General features: G+C 45.3%; 1 protein-coding gene across 25 annotated transcripts in view; it reads left to right on the forward strand.

Annotated features, from left to right (window-relative positions):
* FBRSL1 (fibrosin like 1) overlaps positions 1-14937 on the forward strand; it is a 494766-nt gene that overhangs the window by 453064 nt on the left and 26765 nt on the right. For all 25 annotated transcript variants that reach the window (XM_056504116.1, XM_056504126.1, XM_056504139.1 and 22 more), the window contains one exon: positions 14110-14506. In XM_056504116.1, the coding sequence (XP_056360091.1) occupies positions 14110-14506 (397 nt within the window). The remainder of the gene's footprint in view (positions 1-14109; positions 14507-14937) is intronic.

The raw sequence follows: 14937 nt of genomic DNA on the forward strand, positions 1-14937 counted from the left end.
CTGTAGAAGACTGCAAAGACTTCAGACCTTTTTCTCTATAAATTTCCTGTGGAGGAAAAGGAAATCACATTTGGAGAACGTTCAAACCCACTGCCACCCCCTCTTTGTGGAGGGAAACTCATATGAGAAAGGAGGAAGAGCTGAGTCAAGCCTAGGTTTAATTTCCTGATCCTCCTCCATAGGAAGAAATATCCCTTCCTTTTAACTCTTGAAGAAACTGCATTGGCCACATCATAGTGAAGTATCCCTTAGATCACATCCAGATAAACCTGGATTCCAGCATTTACTCCTGGTCATGGATGTTTTTGTACTTTGTGCTTGCCAGCAAATACAGGAAAGAAGCAATACCTGAGGTCTCTGCAGAAAGCACATCTATTCTTCTGCCCCCTCTGCTTGTAGCTGGATTGGAGACCATATCCTAATTCCCTGCACACAGGGAGCAGCCATAACAGCACTTTGGAGCACAGCAGGGGTGCTTTGAATGCTCGCTCTCGAGTCTTGGCCATGCCTTTCCAGCTTGTCGCCTCTCCCTTCATCAGCTTTGACAGTGAGGGAGGAAGAAAGGCGGATGGCAGGGCTGGGGAGGGGCGGAGGGTAGCGAGCTGCTGCTGCTGTCCCGGGGCTGCAGTTCCTTCCAGAAGAGCTGCTGTCCCGAAGTGCCACACAGTGAGCCAGCCTGTGCAGCCATGTCCTGGGGGTCCTTTCCAAGGCAGACTTCTTTACCTGTCAAGTATAAGGCAAGAGATTAAGGTATATTGTTCACCTCAGTGTATTGTGGTGGTTCTCTCAAGATCAGAAAGGTACTGTAGAGGCGTTTTGATAAAGAATAAAGGCAAAGCCCCAAGGACAGTTTTGCAGTTCTGGCTTTTTGATCTAACACAAAACTTTGTTCAAACATCGGATGGTTTCTATATGTTTGAAAAGGATAGAGTCTTTTGCTGGTTTTGTAAAGCTAGATCTCAAAATCCAGGGCAGAAGACAGGCTCAGCCCTTAGCCTGTCCCATCAGGAGCTGATGCAGTGTTCCTGAAATCCCCCATAAAGCAGGCAGAGCCACCCTGCTCCTTGCATCCCGGGAGGCAGGGGTGCAGGGACAGAGAGGACATTCATCCTGCCTGTCCTGCACCTGCAGGGCTGGGGTGCCAGGGGCCACAGAGCTCACAAAGCAGCAGCATGTTCCTGCCACCCAAGGGACTCCTATGGGTGCTCAGTAAAACCATGGGAATCAGACTTTTCCTCTCCTTTTATTAGATACAAATGGTTTTTCTCTCCTTTGAAGGATTCCTACCACCTGTTCCTGCTAGCCAGCAAGATTTGCTTTAGAAGCTCATCTTAAAAAGGGAGGAGGGAGGGATGGGGTATTTCAGGAGCCTTGAACCACTGAGAGTTTGCCTTTGGAGATTCACAAGGGAAGAGCAGGAATAGGGAATGCTGTAGGGAGGTATTAAATGAGGCCCTTTTGTTTCACTCCTTGTAGAGCATGAAAATGCCCAAGGCATGAATACTCTGTTCAGATTATTCTTGAACATTTAAATGTCTGTTCTGGTAATTTATAAAATGAAGGGGAGGGAAGTGCCTTACACAAGGAAGAAAAGGGAGACCTTTGCTGGCATCCAGCACTGGTAGCTGGGGAGTTGTTCTCTGCTGCTGTGGGAAGAGGGGGAGAAGGTGGATTTATCTTGTGGATGCAGCAAAGCTTTAGTCCCCAGAGATGTGGTGTGGCATCGGGGAGGCTGACTGCTCCCTCGGTGTCTTTCTCCTCCTTTCATAATGGGGAATATCTTTGCTTCCTTCCTGCCGCTTGTGGCTGTGTTCAGTCTTAAAAGAGGACAGGATTTTTCAGAATTATGCAGCACCCAGCATAAGGGGAATCTGGCTTTGGTTTTAGCAAATTCTTGGGAAGGAACATACTCATTCAGATCAGGTTCTCAGAGCCTCTGGCAGGCTGAGAGCTTGTCGGGAACAGCCCAGCTCACAGCCAGCCTGCCTGCAAAACAAAGGGCTGAGGAGAGCCCTCTTAAAAACACAGGAATACTTGCTGTCTGTGAGAGACTGTTCCATAATTTCCCCTGCTTCCCATCTCTATATATAAAATAATGGGTGCTCTGTCTCTCCTGGCCTAATTTCTGTTTGTGGAGTGACCATAAGGCAGAATGTGATAGCCCAGTCACTGCCATTAGCCATGAGCATAACCTGTAACAAAAGCCTTGCTTGTGTTTTTCTTGTGACAATTACCCCACTGTGAGGTCCACAACCCCAGCATGGACCAGTGCTACTGTGTTCTGTCTTCTGGGAACACTGACAGTGCAGAGCAAATATAGGTCACTTCTCTGTTCGGGTGAGGAATCAGGAGAATGGCGTGGATTTTATTACTTTCAGATATTTGGGCTAGAGGCTCTCATGCTGTCAGAGCTGAATCAACTCTCAGCCAGTTTGCACGCAACATATGTGATAGATTTTGCAAATGAATATGTTAATGTGGGAGGAGGTGGTTTTCCCTGCAACCAGCCGCTGGCACTTTGGAGTGTTGTCCTCAAAAACAAAACCATATTGTGTCCTCAAAACCAGTGGCACGAGCCCTCGGATTCTGCCCCTTGAGAGATGAGGCATTTCTTTTGTAATCATTGAATTGATTAACCATTTTGAGGTCCATTAGAATAAATGCATTTCCCCTCCCTGCAAGGATCTGGGATGTCATCTCCAGTTAGTTTAATATGAGCACAAGTACCTCAAACCATTGCTGAAGGGCTGAGATGAGGAACTGCATCATTGCACTTCCCTGTGAGCCTCTTTGATTCAGAAGCTCTGAATTGCTTCTTACTGTGCTAAGATTTCCTATCAGTTGCAAATACTTCCTATTTCTGAGCCTTCCCTGGTGCAGAGGGCAGCACTTCTCCAGCCTGTGGGATCTGGAGTTGATGGGGAGCCAGGTGGCTCTGGGCAGAGATACAAAGGCTCAATTCTGACTGCACAGAGAACTGCTTGAAAGGAAATACAGACAATAATGAGTGAATGATGTTGTCTGCGGTGCTAATGTGGAGTCTCTCAAGAATTAGCTTAGACCCCACTTTCCTAATGTGCAAGAATCTGGGAATGCAGGAATTTGCCAAACCCAAGTAGCTGCTTAGTACTGGACTCTAGGCATGTTTGTGTTTGTGCAGTTTGGAAAAACTGTGACATGGAGAAGACTTGAAGGGAAAAGAGTGATTTCAGTGGGATTGTTGGTACACATGGCAAACATGTAAAAACAAGAATATTAATTATGCAGCAATTACTGTCTTGGAAAAGTATCTGCAGGCTAAGCCCACATACTTACTTGTCTCTTTTCTTTCACCCAATACTGAAATGAAAATGTGTAGCAGTTTATTCCTGTGATTATCTTTGCAGAAGTCTGAGCCTGTACTTGTTTGTTGCCTGAGACAGAGGTTAGATGTGGCAGTGCCTGCCCAATTCCAGCTCAGAGGGTAACGTGGGGATTGTGAGAGTTGTGGCTCTGCCTGGGAGGTGGGAGAGCTCAGAGCTGTGTGCTGCTGGGACTCCTGCAAACACCAGGCACCAAGAAAGCCAAATGCCTCAGTCAGTAGGGCAGTGAATACTCTCCTGAACCACAGTGAGTAGTCTCATGCATGTCAGAATCACAAGGGTTTTCCATGGCCTTGACAACCTGCAGCAGATTCCATCCAGCAGCCTTGTGGAAATTGTTGTGCTTGATGATATTTGCAGGGCCACTGCAGTGGATGTAAAGGGACCCCAAGGAGTCAGCAGGAAGGGGAGTGTAGAGCACACATTTGGGTTTGCAAGTGCTGAGTGACTGTTCCAGGCTTGGTGCACATCCAGGCTGGCATCGCAGCAATCCGAGCTGCCTTGCACCCTCCAGCCCCATAAGACATTTTTCCACAGCCATAAACCCTCACACAAGAAGAGATTCAAGAGTACCTTTTCATTAATAGGGTGTGATTCCACTGCAGTGCATAGCACAGTGTTCCTCTGTTAGGTCTTACTAGATGCCAGATCATACATTATCCTCCAGCATATCCAGCACTAAAATATTTCCAGAATTTCTGCTGCCCATTGAAGAATTCACACTTCATCAAAGGAGAAAGCTGGAAGGAGCTTTGCAGCTGCACTTCACACACTGAGATCATGCTGAAGGAGTTTGCCTTTTTCAGTGCCGTGAAGTGTTCTTTTCTTTCCCTTATTGCATACCAAACCACTCTTTCCTGTTTAGAAGGATAAACCAATCATCCCTCACATTTTTCTTCTCAAGCATTCTGCAAAGCCATCCCTCAGATGCTGTTGCATTCTCTAAGTGTGGTTCCTGTTGAACCACGTGGGATAGAAAAGCTTTTTCAGAAGACGCAACACCTTCCAATGTGAGGAATGGAAACACTATCACAAAAAATCAAGAATTGAGAACTGAAGTGAAGGAAAGCTCCTCTGCTTTAGAACTTTTGTTATCAGTTGTTAATAACTGTGGTTCATGTGCAACACAGTCTAGTTTTTTTGATAGTGGGCATGTTTAAAGGAAGAGTGAACTTTTTCAATCTGAAAAAGCAAAAGGCCATCTGTGACTTCCTGATGCTGTTTACAAACGTTTTTTTGCCTGTGCTGTCAGTAGCTGTATTTATTCACTGCTCACTCTGTGAATTAAAATGTTGAGGCAGCTCCTGACATGCTTCTTCCAGCACATCCTTTTGGAGTGAATTTTTGGTTGCCATAGGGACCAAATCCAAAGGGCACACACCATTCAAGTAAATGTTCCCTGATTAACAACTTGCAGCTTGTCCCTTAAATATTTTAATTATCCATGATGCAACTGGAAATGTTGTTGAATGTATTCATGTCAGTTAGTTTTAATATCTCAGTTTTTTCTTAAGATCCATTCCAGTAGCTCAGGAGCTGGATTTTGACCATGCTAAGAGAAGTGATGCCTTATTCTTTTAAACTTGCAGGAAAATTCTTCCAGTTTCCTTTCATCTTGACCCTACATTCTCAACCAAGTTAATGGAAAGAGGTGCTACTTCACAGTTGCTAGTAAAGCGGAGGCAGTTGGATGACAGCTGAACATGTTGGTTTGGGTTAGTAATGTGCTGTACTGAATCCATGGGAGGGATCTGCCTGAAAGGGGCCTCCTTGTGCCTGGGAATGAAGAGGGAGGGCAGTGGGAGAATGCAGAGCATTGGGAGCTGCTGGTTGGAAAGCAGTGCTCCCACTTGACAAGCACTCGATCTCAAGTGTTGTTTTCACAAATTATGAGCATATTAGCACTAATGTGACAGCAGCTACTGAGCTGTGAGGGCTGGACATAACAAATAAACAAGAGGGGATTTTGCTAATTTGTGTGTGGTTGGTCACTCCTCTTGATTCCTGCTTAGCAGAGACTCTTGTCACCTTGCAGCACAACTTGGCATTCTCACAGCTCCAGCCATGACACCAGGTATGGACCTCACTCAAGTTACTGAGACTGTTCCTAAACAGATCTGTTTGCTGCTCTTTAAGGAGGAAGAAAACCGGGTTTTGGGCTCTTTCTGCCTCTGCTGCAGTGGGAATAAGTAATCTCCTGCCTTCCTTTGGTAAAAGCTGCCTGGTGGTGGGAAGCTGTGGTGAGACCCCAGCAGTAACACTGTCCCTCTGCCTGCTGCTTTTCTTGTGTTGCCTGATCTGGTGCCATTTTTCAATGTCAGCAGCAAGGGGAAGCAGGAGCCAGTGCCCATAGGGTGAAGGGTAAGGTATGAACTCATCTTAATTAGCTCTGTGGTGTGGGTCCATCACCACTTAATTGGCTGCCAATAGCTCCCCTAATGAAGGATGATGGATTGGGCTCTAGGGCTGTGGGAAGAGGCCAGCCTGTCAGAAGCAAGGATGCTGAGGAAAACATCTCTCACCTGGAATGGACAGAGAGCCAAGAGCTTGAGTGCAGACAGTTCTTTCCTCTCATCAGGACAGGCATCAGTTGTCTTCCAAGGCAGAGATGGGGATTTCTGTGGCCCTGCATATGCTTGGCTGGTTAGGGCAATCATCTGTTCCCAGCAGAGATGATCTGGTGTTTGAGAATGTTCTTTCTTGCCTTTTTCTGGTTTTGGTTAGCAAGTGTGCTTTCTCAGCCAGACGTTGACTTAACTTCTCCAGGCTGGAAGATCCGAAAGGTCATTCACGCTCCTCCGGAACAGTCTCACTTTCTGATTTTACTTTAAATCATTCTTTGGGAGCTTGGAGCTCTCTGATGTCATTTAAAAAAAAGAATCAAAACCTTCATAAGACTGTGCAGATGAAACAAAATTGTTGTCTTAGCCCACACAGGGTATTATGCAGCTTGGCAGATCCCTTCCTTGTAGCAATAAGAAAAGGATTTGGCATTTAACCTCTTGAAATTAAACCAGAGTGTGAACTTCAATAGTTCAATCTTATCAGGGCTTTGCTAGAATAACAAATTGTGAAAAAATGTAATCATGTCTCCAATGTGACCTTGGCAGATCTGCCTCTGTGATGTGAGAGATTAGGTAACTCTAAGCAGATGTCTGTTTATTTTGAAAATAATAGTTATAAAATCTTTCTTTTCCCAGTTTGTTTGCACTGCCTGTGAAGGATATGACAGAGAGAATTGTGGTCTGCATAGAGCTCCGTGTTACAAGCTGCTCTATTATGCTGAGCAGTAATTGCTCTTGGAGGTTTGAGTTATCGATCTATTGGTGGGGGTTCAATTTCAGTGTAAAGACCTGTGTTCATGATTTAATTGGAGTGATTAATAACTCACTCACAGGCTGGATGGGAATCGATATGGATTTCAAACAGCAGAAGTAGTACATTTTCTCTGGTAATGTAGTAGTTGATGGTTTATTATTTGCCCTTGTTTGCCTAATTAAAATCAAGAGATTTCTTGGTTTATAACAGTTCTGTCTGTTCAAAAGCTTACAGCTGAAGATGTGTGCTTGCTTGCTTTCATATTGGGGGAGTGTCTTTCTAAATAACATATTTACCTTGTTGCTCTTTTTATCACTCAGATTATGTGTATGAGAGGCCATCACGTGTTAGAAAACAGAACAAGACAAACGCACCTTTAGTATACAACTACAAGGAGCTTTAGTAATGTTTTCTGGCCAGGGAGGTAGAGTGGCTCCTACGTCACTGGTTTGTAGGAATTCAGCATCTGCTTAGGAGCAGTGCTGAAGAGATTTAACCCATTTGATCCAGCATTATAGCCCTGGATTAAAAAGCCTGTATGAAACTTTCAATCTCATTACAACGCCAGCATCCACAGTAGGTGATTTAGCTGCAAATCCAGTTCCAGCTTTGCATTGAGATACTGCCAGAAGCAGCATTGCTAGGAAAATGCAGTGTGACTTACTTTGGGGGGATTTGAATGGTGATCCTTCTTTTTTATGCTGTGGCCCCAATCCTTGTGTTTGGCACCCATTTTCATTCAGCTCCTGCAGCTTTGGTGTGTCATCATGCATGCTTACAGCTAACATGCCTCGATAGAGCATGGAAAGCTCCCAAATCTCTAGGAATAAAACATCCCATTAAAGAACCATAGAGCAGCAAATAGGCATCAAGTCCGTATCTTATTGCTGTTGCTCCTCAGTTTCTGCAGGAGGAGGTGAAACCTTTCTGCTTCAAGCTTTTTCAACAAAGGCTGTAATCTACAGAGCTGGCTGAGGAAAACATTCAGCATAGTGTGCTTGAATTTTCTTTTTGATTTGTAGAGTCCAGTAAGCTTTCTGGTGGACGGCAGATTCCTATGTTTGTATTAATCCTAGTGATGGTAGACCTTTTCTTACTGATTAACATTCACAAACATCTTGGTATATATGTGAGCCAAAGACTAAAAACACTGATCTGGATGGAAGTGTTTTAATTTTAAATAGGTATTTCTTTAAGAAATCTTTTCTACCAGTTCTGGAAGAATCAAAATATATGTAAATTTGCCATGCGTGAGTTTTTGGTTGGGGAGAAACTTTAATCAGAGTGAGAGTGGGGAATGCAAAGCCCTCGAGGTTTTTGGGGTAACCTGAAGCCCCTGGGCTGCATCAGCATTCCCAGGGTGGTGGTGACCTGTACCTGGCCAGAGCTGGCTCTGGGGAGTGCCCAAAGTGTGTCCATGTGAGTGCAGGACAGAGGAACTCTCTGCCCAGGTGTGTCCCTATCGTGAGCACATCAGCCCTTCTTTCTTGGGAGTCTCTGTCTCTGTGATAAAAATGAGAGCTGCTTTCTGTGTCGTGACATTATGAAAATGACTTGAAGATATTTCACTTTTTAAACTTGGGCGCTTCAGGAGGGAGGGTGGGGGAAGACACCCTTGGAAGTTAATTCTGAGGACCAAGCTGACAGCTTTTTGCCACTGTTGCTTTCTTCTAGGTTGAAAAGCTGAAGGCTTGTTACAGCCCCAGCATACAGCAATCTAGCAGGTTAAATGACTTGGGCAACACAGTTTATTAAAACTGGCAAGTGCTCGCTCCAGTTCTCTTCCTGATAGTCAGGGCTGCCTGGGAGAGTAATTGATAGTGGCAGCTGTTCCGAGGGTGTTTCAGATTGCAGAGGGGCAATGCGACTTGACAGACAGCTCTGTACAAATGAACTGAGTGATAGGGGACGGATCCAGACCGGGCTGGGAGCAGCTTCCCCCTTGGCCTTGGGAATGGGCTGTGGGAGCCACGCCAGGAACAAAGGCTGGCTCCTCATACACGGGCTCAGAGCACAAGGGCTCACACTCAGTTTACTTTTCTCTGTGAGAAAACACTGTAATTTTTTGTGGAAAATCCACCAGGAACCTGTGATGTTCAGAGGAGCCCATGGCACCTGACACCGCTTGTTTTGACACCGCTTAATGTGTAGTACTGCTGTCGAGATGGAAACTTGGCCTTTGCTTCTCAGTAATGTTAAAAATCGTGTTGCACACCGTGGACCTTCCCAAACAGTAGCTTTATGTGCAAGTCCCACGTCTTTATGTCTTGTCTTGCACTGATTTGCATTAAAATAGGTGGAGGAACTCTGTGCCCCCTCTGTTGGAGAGCTTCTATGCTGTAGTAGCCCTGCTTGCCTTACCTTTGCAAACAGGCTAATTGCTTAAAGTCTTAAGTAGCGCTACTCTCCTAAAATGCAATGAAAAAGCCATTTATATAAAAGCAAAAGCCATATAGGGATAAAGAATTAGCACTTAAATATTGATTTTCACTTGTAAGCACTCTACCAGCATCAGTGTTATCGCTGTCAATGCAAAATGCTTTATTCTCTCTTCTGCTTATGATGTGTTCCATACACATCCCATTGCATTATGCAGCAGCCTAAAAGTCAAATTTAAAATAAAATTTAAAAAAAATACATAAAATGTTTACTGAGGTTCATTTAGTTATTTATTTTTACCTACTGCTGTAAAGTCCTGCTCTTCTCTACTCTTTCCCTTTGCTGAGGCTTCAAAACTCTTCTCTGGGACTCCTCAACTCGCTCTGAAATTCTCAGCTTCTTGCCATGTGTAATTCCCGTGGTGCTGCTTTTGTAGCGTTTCTTGCTGGAATATGGAGCAGGGTTCACCATAGCCAGTCTGGCCTGTGTCTGTTTTCAAGGATATGTACAGGGCGGATAGATGGGCTACAGATGGTGGTTGTTGTGTTTCTTGGGAAACTGCCATTGGTAAAGATGTCATTGATGGATGTAGGAGAGGAATTTCTTTCTCACATCACCCTATCACCCTTGCTGCTTGAAAGCAACAAGGGAGACTGCAGAGGGAGGCTGCAGAAAGACGTCTGAATGACTCCACTTTTCTTTTTTTCAAGAGACAAAGGAAAGGCGTGCAAGCAAGATTAGATTATTTCCAATCACATTGTACGTGTGTTGACAGTCCCCTTTCAGCAACAACCAGCAGCTTGCAAAGAGCAAGAGGCAGGGCTGGAACTGCTGTTGCCCTAAGTACTGTTTGTATAACACAGTAACTGCTTATTGGAGTTCTCAAAGCAGCCTTTACATGTTTAATCCCTTGCACTTGAGCTACTCTTAATCAGCTTGAAAGCAAATTCCTGTAACAGAAAGGTTTAATTTGTGTCTGGGACTTTCTGTATTGTGCTTAGCCTGCAATGCTGTGTAGTTACACACTGGCAGGCATGTCACCCTGTGCAGCCATGGGGATGGGCACTGCATGGTTACTGCAGCCACAGTTCAGAATTCAGGACACTTTCAGATGGGGTCTTGGCTGATGGTCTCTCAGCTTTGAGTAACTCCTCCTGAAGCACACTTTATACAGTAATTTAAGCTGTTGTCGTCTTCGGGGTTTCCCTTAAACTTCACCTCCAGTTTCTGCAGATTTACACAGCAGGAGCTAAAGCTCTCTGTGCTTTTAAAAATGGTTAAGTTTTCTTCTTTACTGCTTGAAGTTGGAATTGGATGTAGCCCAAGACGTAGGGAGGTTAACATTTTGCAACACTCCAAATGAACAAATTAGTCGATCAGGGAGGCAAGAATTACTAATCCCAGGTTGTTGGGTTTTTTTTCTTGTTAGAGCATTTTCACCCTTTTCTTCCCTGTCACTCATCATTCGTCCCTGTGAGATCAAGACATGTCTGTTCATTTAAGAAAGCCTCACAATGGAAGAAGTCCAAGGTGTTTGGTTAGAAAATAAACAAAAGTTGGCGTGCTCAAAAGGGGGTAGCGCTCTGCACGGTAGAGTGGCAGATGTGATCCAGCCTTCCCCTAGCATGGCTGGAACATGAATCATTACAAATGTCAGATTTCCTGTGAAGGGACAAGCTGAACTGACATGCGTTCAGGTTTAATTAAGGTTGAATTATTGGAGCTGACTGTCAAGTCTTAGGCAAATTGGCTCAGCCTGTTATCATTAAGCATGAAAATTACTCTAGGACTTGGTACAAATGAACACATTTTTGCCTCTAGAACACTGTGGTGTGGTTGGGTGGGTCTGTGTTTTTGTTGGGGCAGTTATGCTCAGCTCCATGGGTCTGTCTGCTCAGGAGGGCTGGATCAGCAGCCCAAGAACAGAAATTTCTGAAAGGATCTCAATGCAACCTGATCCAGCTTGCACAAAAGGGAATATTTGGTTGCTTTCCTTGGGATATTTCCATGTGTGAGCAGCAGTCAGCCTAGTCAGAGCTTGGGCACTCAGGAGAGCAGTTCTCTTAGGAGGGATATTCAAGTATCCTGCAGAAGAACTATGAAGTTTGAGATCCTGATCAGAATGGGCAACATCCCTCATTAAAATCATTAAGATTGACTTCCTGAGGGATTTCAGGAAGGATAGCTCAGAGACTTCCATGTGTGCATTGCAGGAGGAGAAATGACAAAGTCATCAAACACCAGGATTCTCACTTTCCTGTATGGTGGCTGAGAAGGCTCAGGGACTGCTCTCTCAGATGTTTTTCCCCTCTTTCCATGAATTCACATAATATCTTTCCCTTCTCCGTGCTTCTGCTTTTGTGCAACATGGCTGCAAAAGGAAAGAAACTCCCACTCCTGCCTGTAGCTTTTCTGGCGAGGGGGAAATTGGCATGTGGATATTTTCATTGCTGTCGAGAACAAAACACAAAAACATTGCAGTACTGCATCCTGAGAGATGGAAGTTGGCAGCAGGAATTAGTCATGTACCCCTTGTACTAACTAGCACAACCAGGCTTGGCTGGTCAAATCAGTCAGCAAGGGAGCCTGAGCTTTTGCTTTGAGAAAATTGCAAATGAGAGCTAATGCTGAAACCACAGGGAATCAATAGTTGCACATAAAACTGGTCAAACAGCTGCTTTTAATGTGGGACTTTATTGATTTGTTTTGGATCTAATTGACTTTTTACTCAACTAACTTTTGTGGTGCCAGTGTGTTTTGAATATACACCATTAGTCTACATTGCCTATAATTACACAATATGAAGTTTAACTCTGTAGGAGGAGGCCTGTTGGATGCAAAGAGCTAATGGGCTCTGAGGAAACCTATGCTCAGGAATGAAACCCAATTGCTTTTAATGGGTAGCTCCTGAAAAATAGTGGAATCTACAGCTGTGAACACACTTGCTCCAAAATGCAGTGTGGGGAGCCCTGGCTTGAATAGGCAGTGACAATTTTTGAGATGTTAGCAGTAAAATCTGAGGAAAATTTACAAACATAGGAGGCATTATAAAAAACAATGATGCACAAGAGCATTGAGAATTTGACATTAAAAATATATTTTAAATAGCATTGGAACCAAGTCTAGCTGCATCTCACAACCAGGTTACCTGTGATGCATGAATTCATATTTGATAAAGAAATTCACTGAAATGAGAGGCTTATATTTATTGTAGAGAGTAATTTAGGATCTCCAGACATTGTGTCAAACCAGTAAAGATATATAAGGTGCTGGAAAGTACAGTGTTGATAGTACTTGCTGCCAGCCAAAACATTGGTGTTTGGAAAGGCTTCTGTTCCTTTTACTTGTGGGTTTGAGGCCCCAATACCTCAAGACATTTTCAGCTGATAAATATAGTTCATATGTTTCCATTTGTCCTCTTCTCGCATTCTGAATTTATACATGTACAGTGATGAGCTGATTGATGGATGGCTGAGGGAAATGGTGTATTGGTGAGAGTGCAAGCAGAGCCAGCAGCAGTGTGGGAAGCTGCCTTTTATCTCAAGGAAGGAGATGCCATCACCACGTGGGCATTCTGGCTGCAGAACATGAGCTGGTGTGCTGCGGGCTCTGAGTCATCGCTGTCCTGCTCCCTTCCAGTGCCAGCACGGTGGCACTCGGGCTGTGGAAGTGGCACTGGGGGCTCTGGCCTCGCATGGGCTGGTTCACAAACGCTGGTCAGAGTGTCTGCTCGGCCAGAATTAGCTCAGGGGTGTGCTGTGTGTTATTTCCACACCCTCCTACATCAGGAACTGGCTCAGTCCTTTGATGAGATGGGGGAGTTTCAAAGGTGGAATTTGTTTGTGAGGGTGTTGGGAGCATGTTAATGAGTGTGGGTCGCATCTCCTGCGTGTCTGCAAGGCAGCGAAATGCAGGCAGCCCCCAGCACGTTTTGGTGGGTAACAAAAGTGTGTCTCCTGAAAGTCAGAGGTGCTGTTGTGTGCACAGTGGGATGTGTGAAACACACCAACAACCTTAGGTCTTGTAGCCCATGAAGAGCTTTTCTTAAAATTGAGGGTATGTGTGCACTGAAGGATACACAGATTGGGGTGAAAAGGGAGTTACAGTGGGAGTTGAATTGCTTTCATGTTGGTCTTTTCAGTTGTCTTCAACCTTCTGGATACTGCTTGATCTGAAATATCTCTTCTTTCCTTTCTTTTTCCTTCCCAGCCTTTTACCTCTTGGGGATGCTTTGTTTAGCTGAATTATGAAAAATGGCAGGATTTGGCACCACAGAAGGAGTAATTCCATCTGGAATTCTCTGTAGGTGCGTTTTGCAAGGTTGCAGCATTCCTGATAGTTTTGGCATGCCAAGCATACAGATGTTTGCACTGTTTGGGGTGAGCAGGACTACATCTGGGTGCCCACTGAACTTCTGAGTGGATTTTTCCAGCATTCTCTGTTCTGTTCTCCCACACAAGTGTGTGGCCAGGGGACAGCAGTGTCACAGCTTCTGTGCAGAGCTGTCCCATCTTTTGCTACAGAGATCCCAGGTAGTGTCCATCCTAGAAGACAGGTAGGGTTATCATTAAGGATTGATGCTTGGATCATGGTGCATTGTAGCTGGAGTTGAGCCTAAATCTGATGTGGGTTACCATGAAAGGGCATTGAGAAAATGAAATGTCTTAATGATGAGGCCTGTGTTTCCTGAACATGAAACTTGCATTGAGCAGGAAATACTGTAGCAGTAACTTGAGCCATGTTCACACTCCTGTTGTACATAACCTTGGGCCCCTGCAGAAGTCACAAAGCTGCGTGTTGTCTGTAGTATGCATTAATTTAATGTCAGCTAAGTCTCTTGCACACATGCTAAAAGTACAGTGGACTGGCCAGTCAAGGACAGCGAAAGGACAGACTCAAGCACACATCCATCTTGTAGCAGCAGTTCTCCCACGGCGCTCCCACGAGCTGAAACATGACTTGTTTTTTCCCAGGCATGTGTTCTACCAAGCAGAGAAAGAAACAAAACCCTTCAGCATGTGCTTTGTTCTTTTTCCTGTTGCTCCATAAGGTCCCACCTTGAATGACAAGCCAGAAGCGAAAGCAGCCAATGTCCCAAAGGTGTCTGGGCTAGAGCGGAGCCGGGAGCTGAGCACCGACGTGCCCTTCGCCCTGCCCATCCCCAGCCCCCAGCCGGTCGCTGCCGTCGTGACTTCCACTTCCTCAGCGCCCACGTCAAGTGCCAGAGCAAGCCCCCTGCTGAAGAAGGAGCCAGTGATCTCAGCACCAGCACCACCCAGGCTGACGCCGCAGCCGCAGCCCCGGCCGCAGTCGCAGCCGCAGCCCCGGCCGCAGTCGCAGCCCCAGCTGATCCCCGAGCTGCGGAGCCAGCCTCCCAGCCACATCCCTCCGCCCCTCAACTACCAAGTGCATCACCAGGTGGCCCACAACGGACTCAATAATATCAGGTAGGAGTTAGGGATGCTCATGGCATCTTCAGGCTGCTGCAGGGCTGAAGCTTGTTTCAAACAGGTAGAAATTGCTGGGAGGCAAGGCGAGCACTCACCTGGGGTAGGATGGTCTGTGCTTTGGTGTTGGACTTCATGGGCTGGCTCCAGTCTGGTTTTTCCAGCTGTGGTGGATCACTGCATTTGAAACGTAGTAAATGAGGTGCTAAATGCACACCTTTTGGGAGAAAGGCACGTGTTCCTTTCAGTCCAGTTTCAAGTCAAATTTTGCATGGTCTAGCTGGCTAGTTCTTGACTTAGAAATTTAAGGTGGTTTGAGTTTGAGCAACACCTTTGTTCCATATCCAGAAATATTTCCGTTGTTCATGGTTCTCAGGTATTTTGGCTCACCAGCATCAAAAGAGAGATATCTGTCTTGGACTTTGATCCTT

The sequence above is a fragment of the Oenanthe melanoleuca genome, chromosome 15, assembly GCF_029582105.1.
Source record: "Oenanthe melanoleuca isolate GR-GAL-2019-014 chromosome 15, OMel1.0, whole genome shotgun sequence".
In the NCBI taxonomy this organism is placed as follows: Eukaryota; Metazoa; Chordata; class Aves; order Passeriformes; family Muscicapidae; genus Oenanthe; species Oenanthe melanoleuca.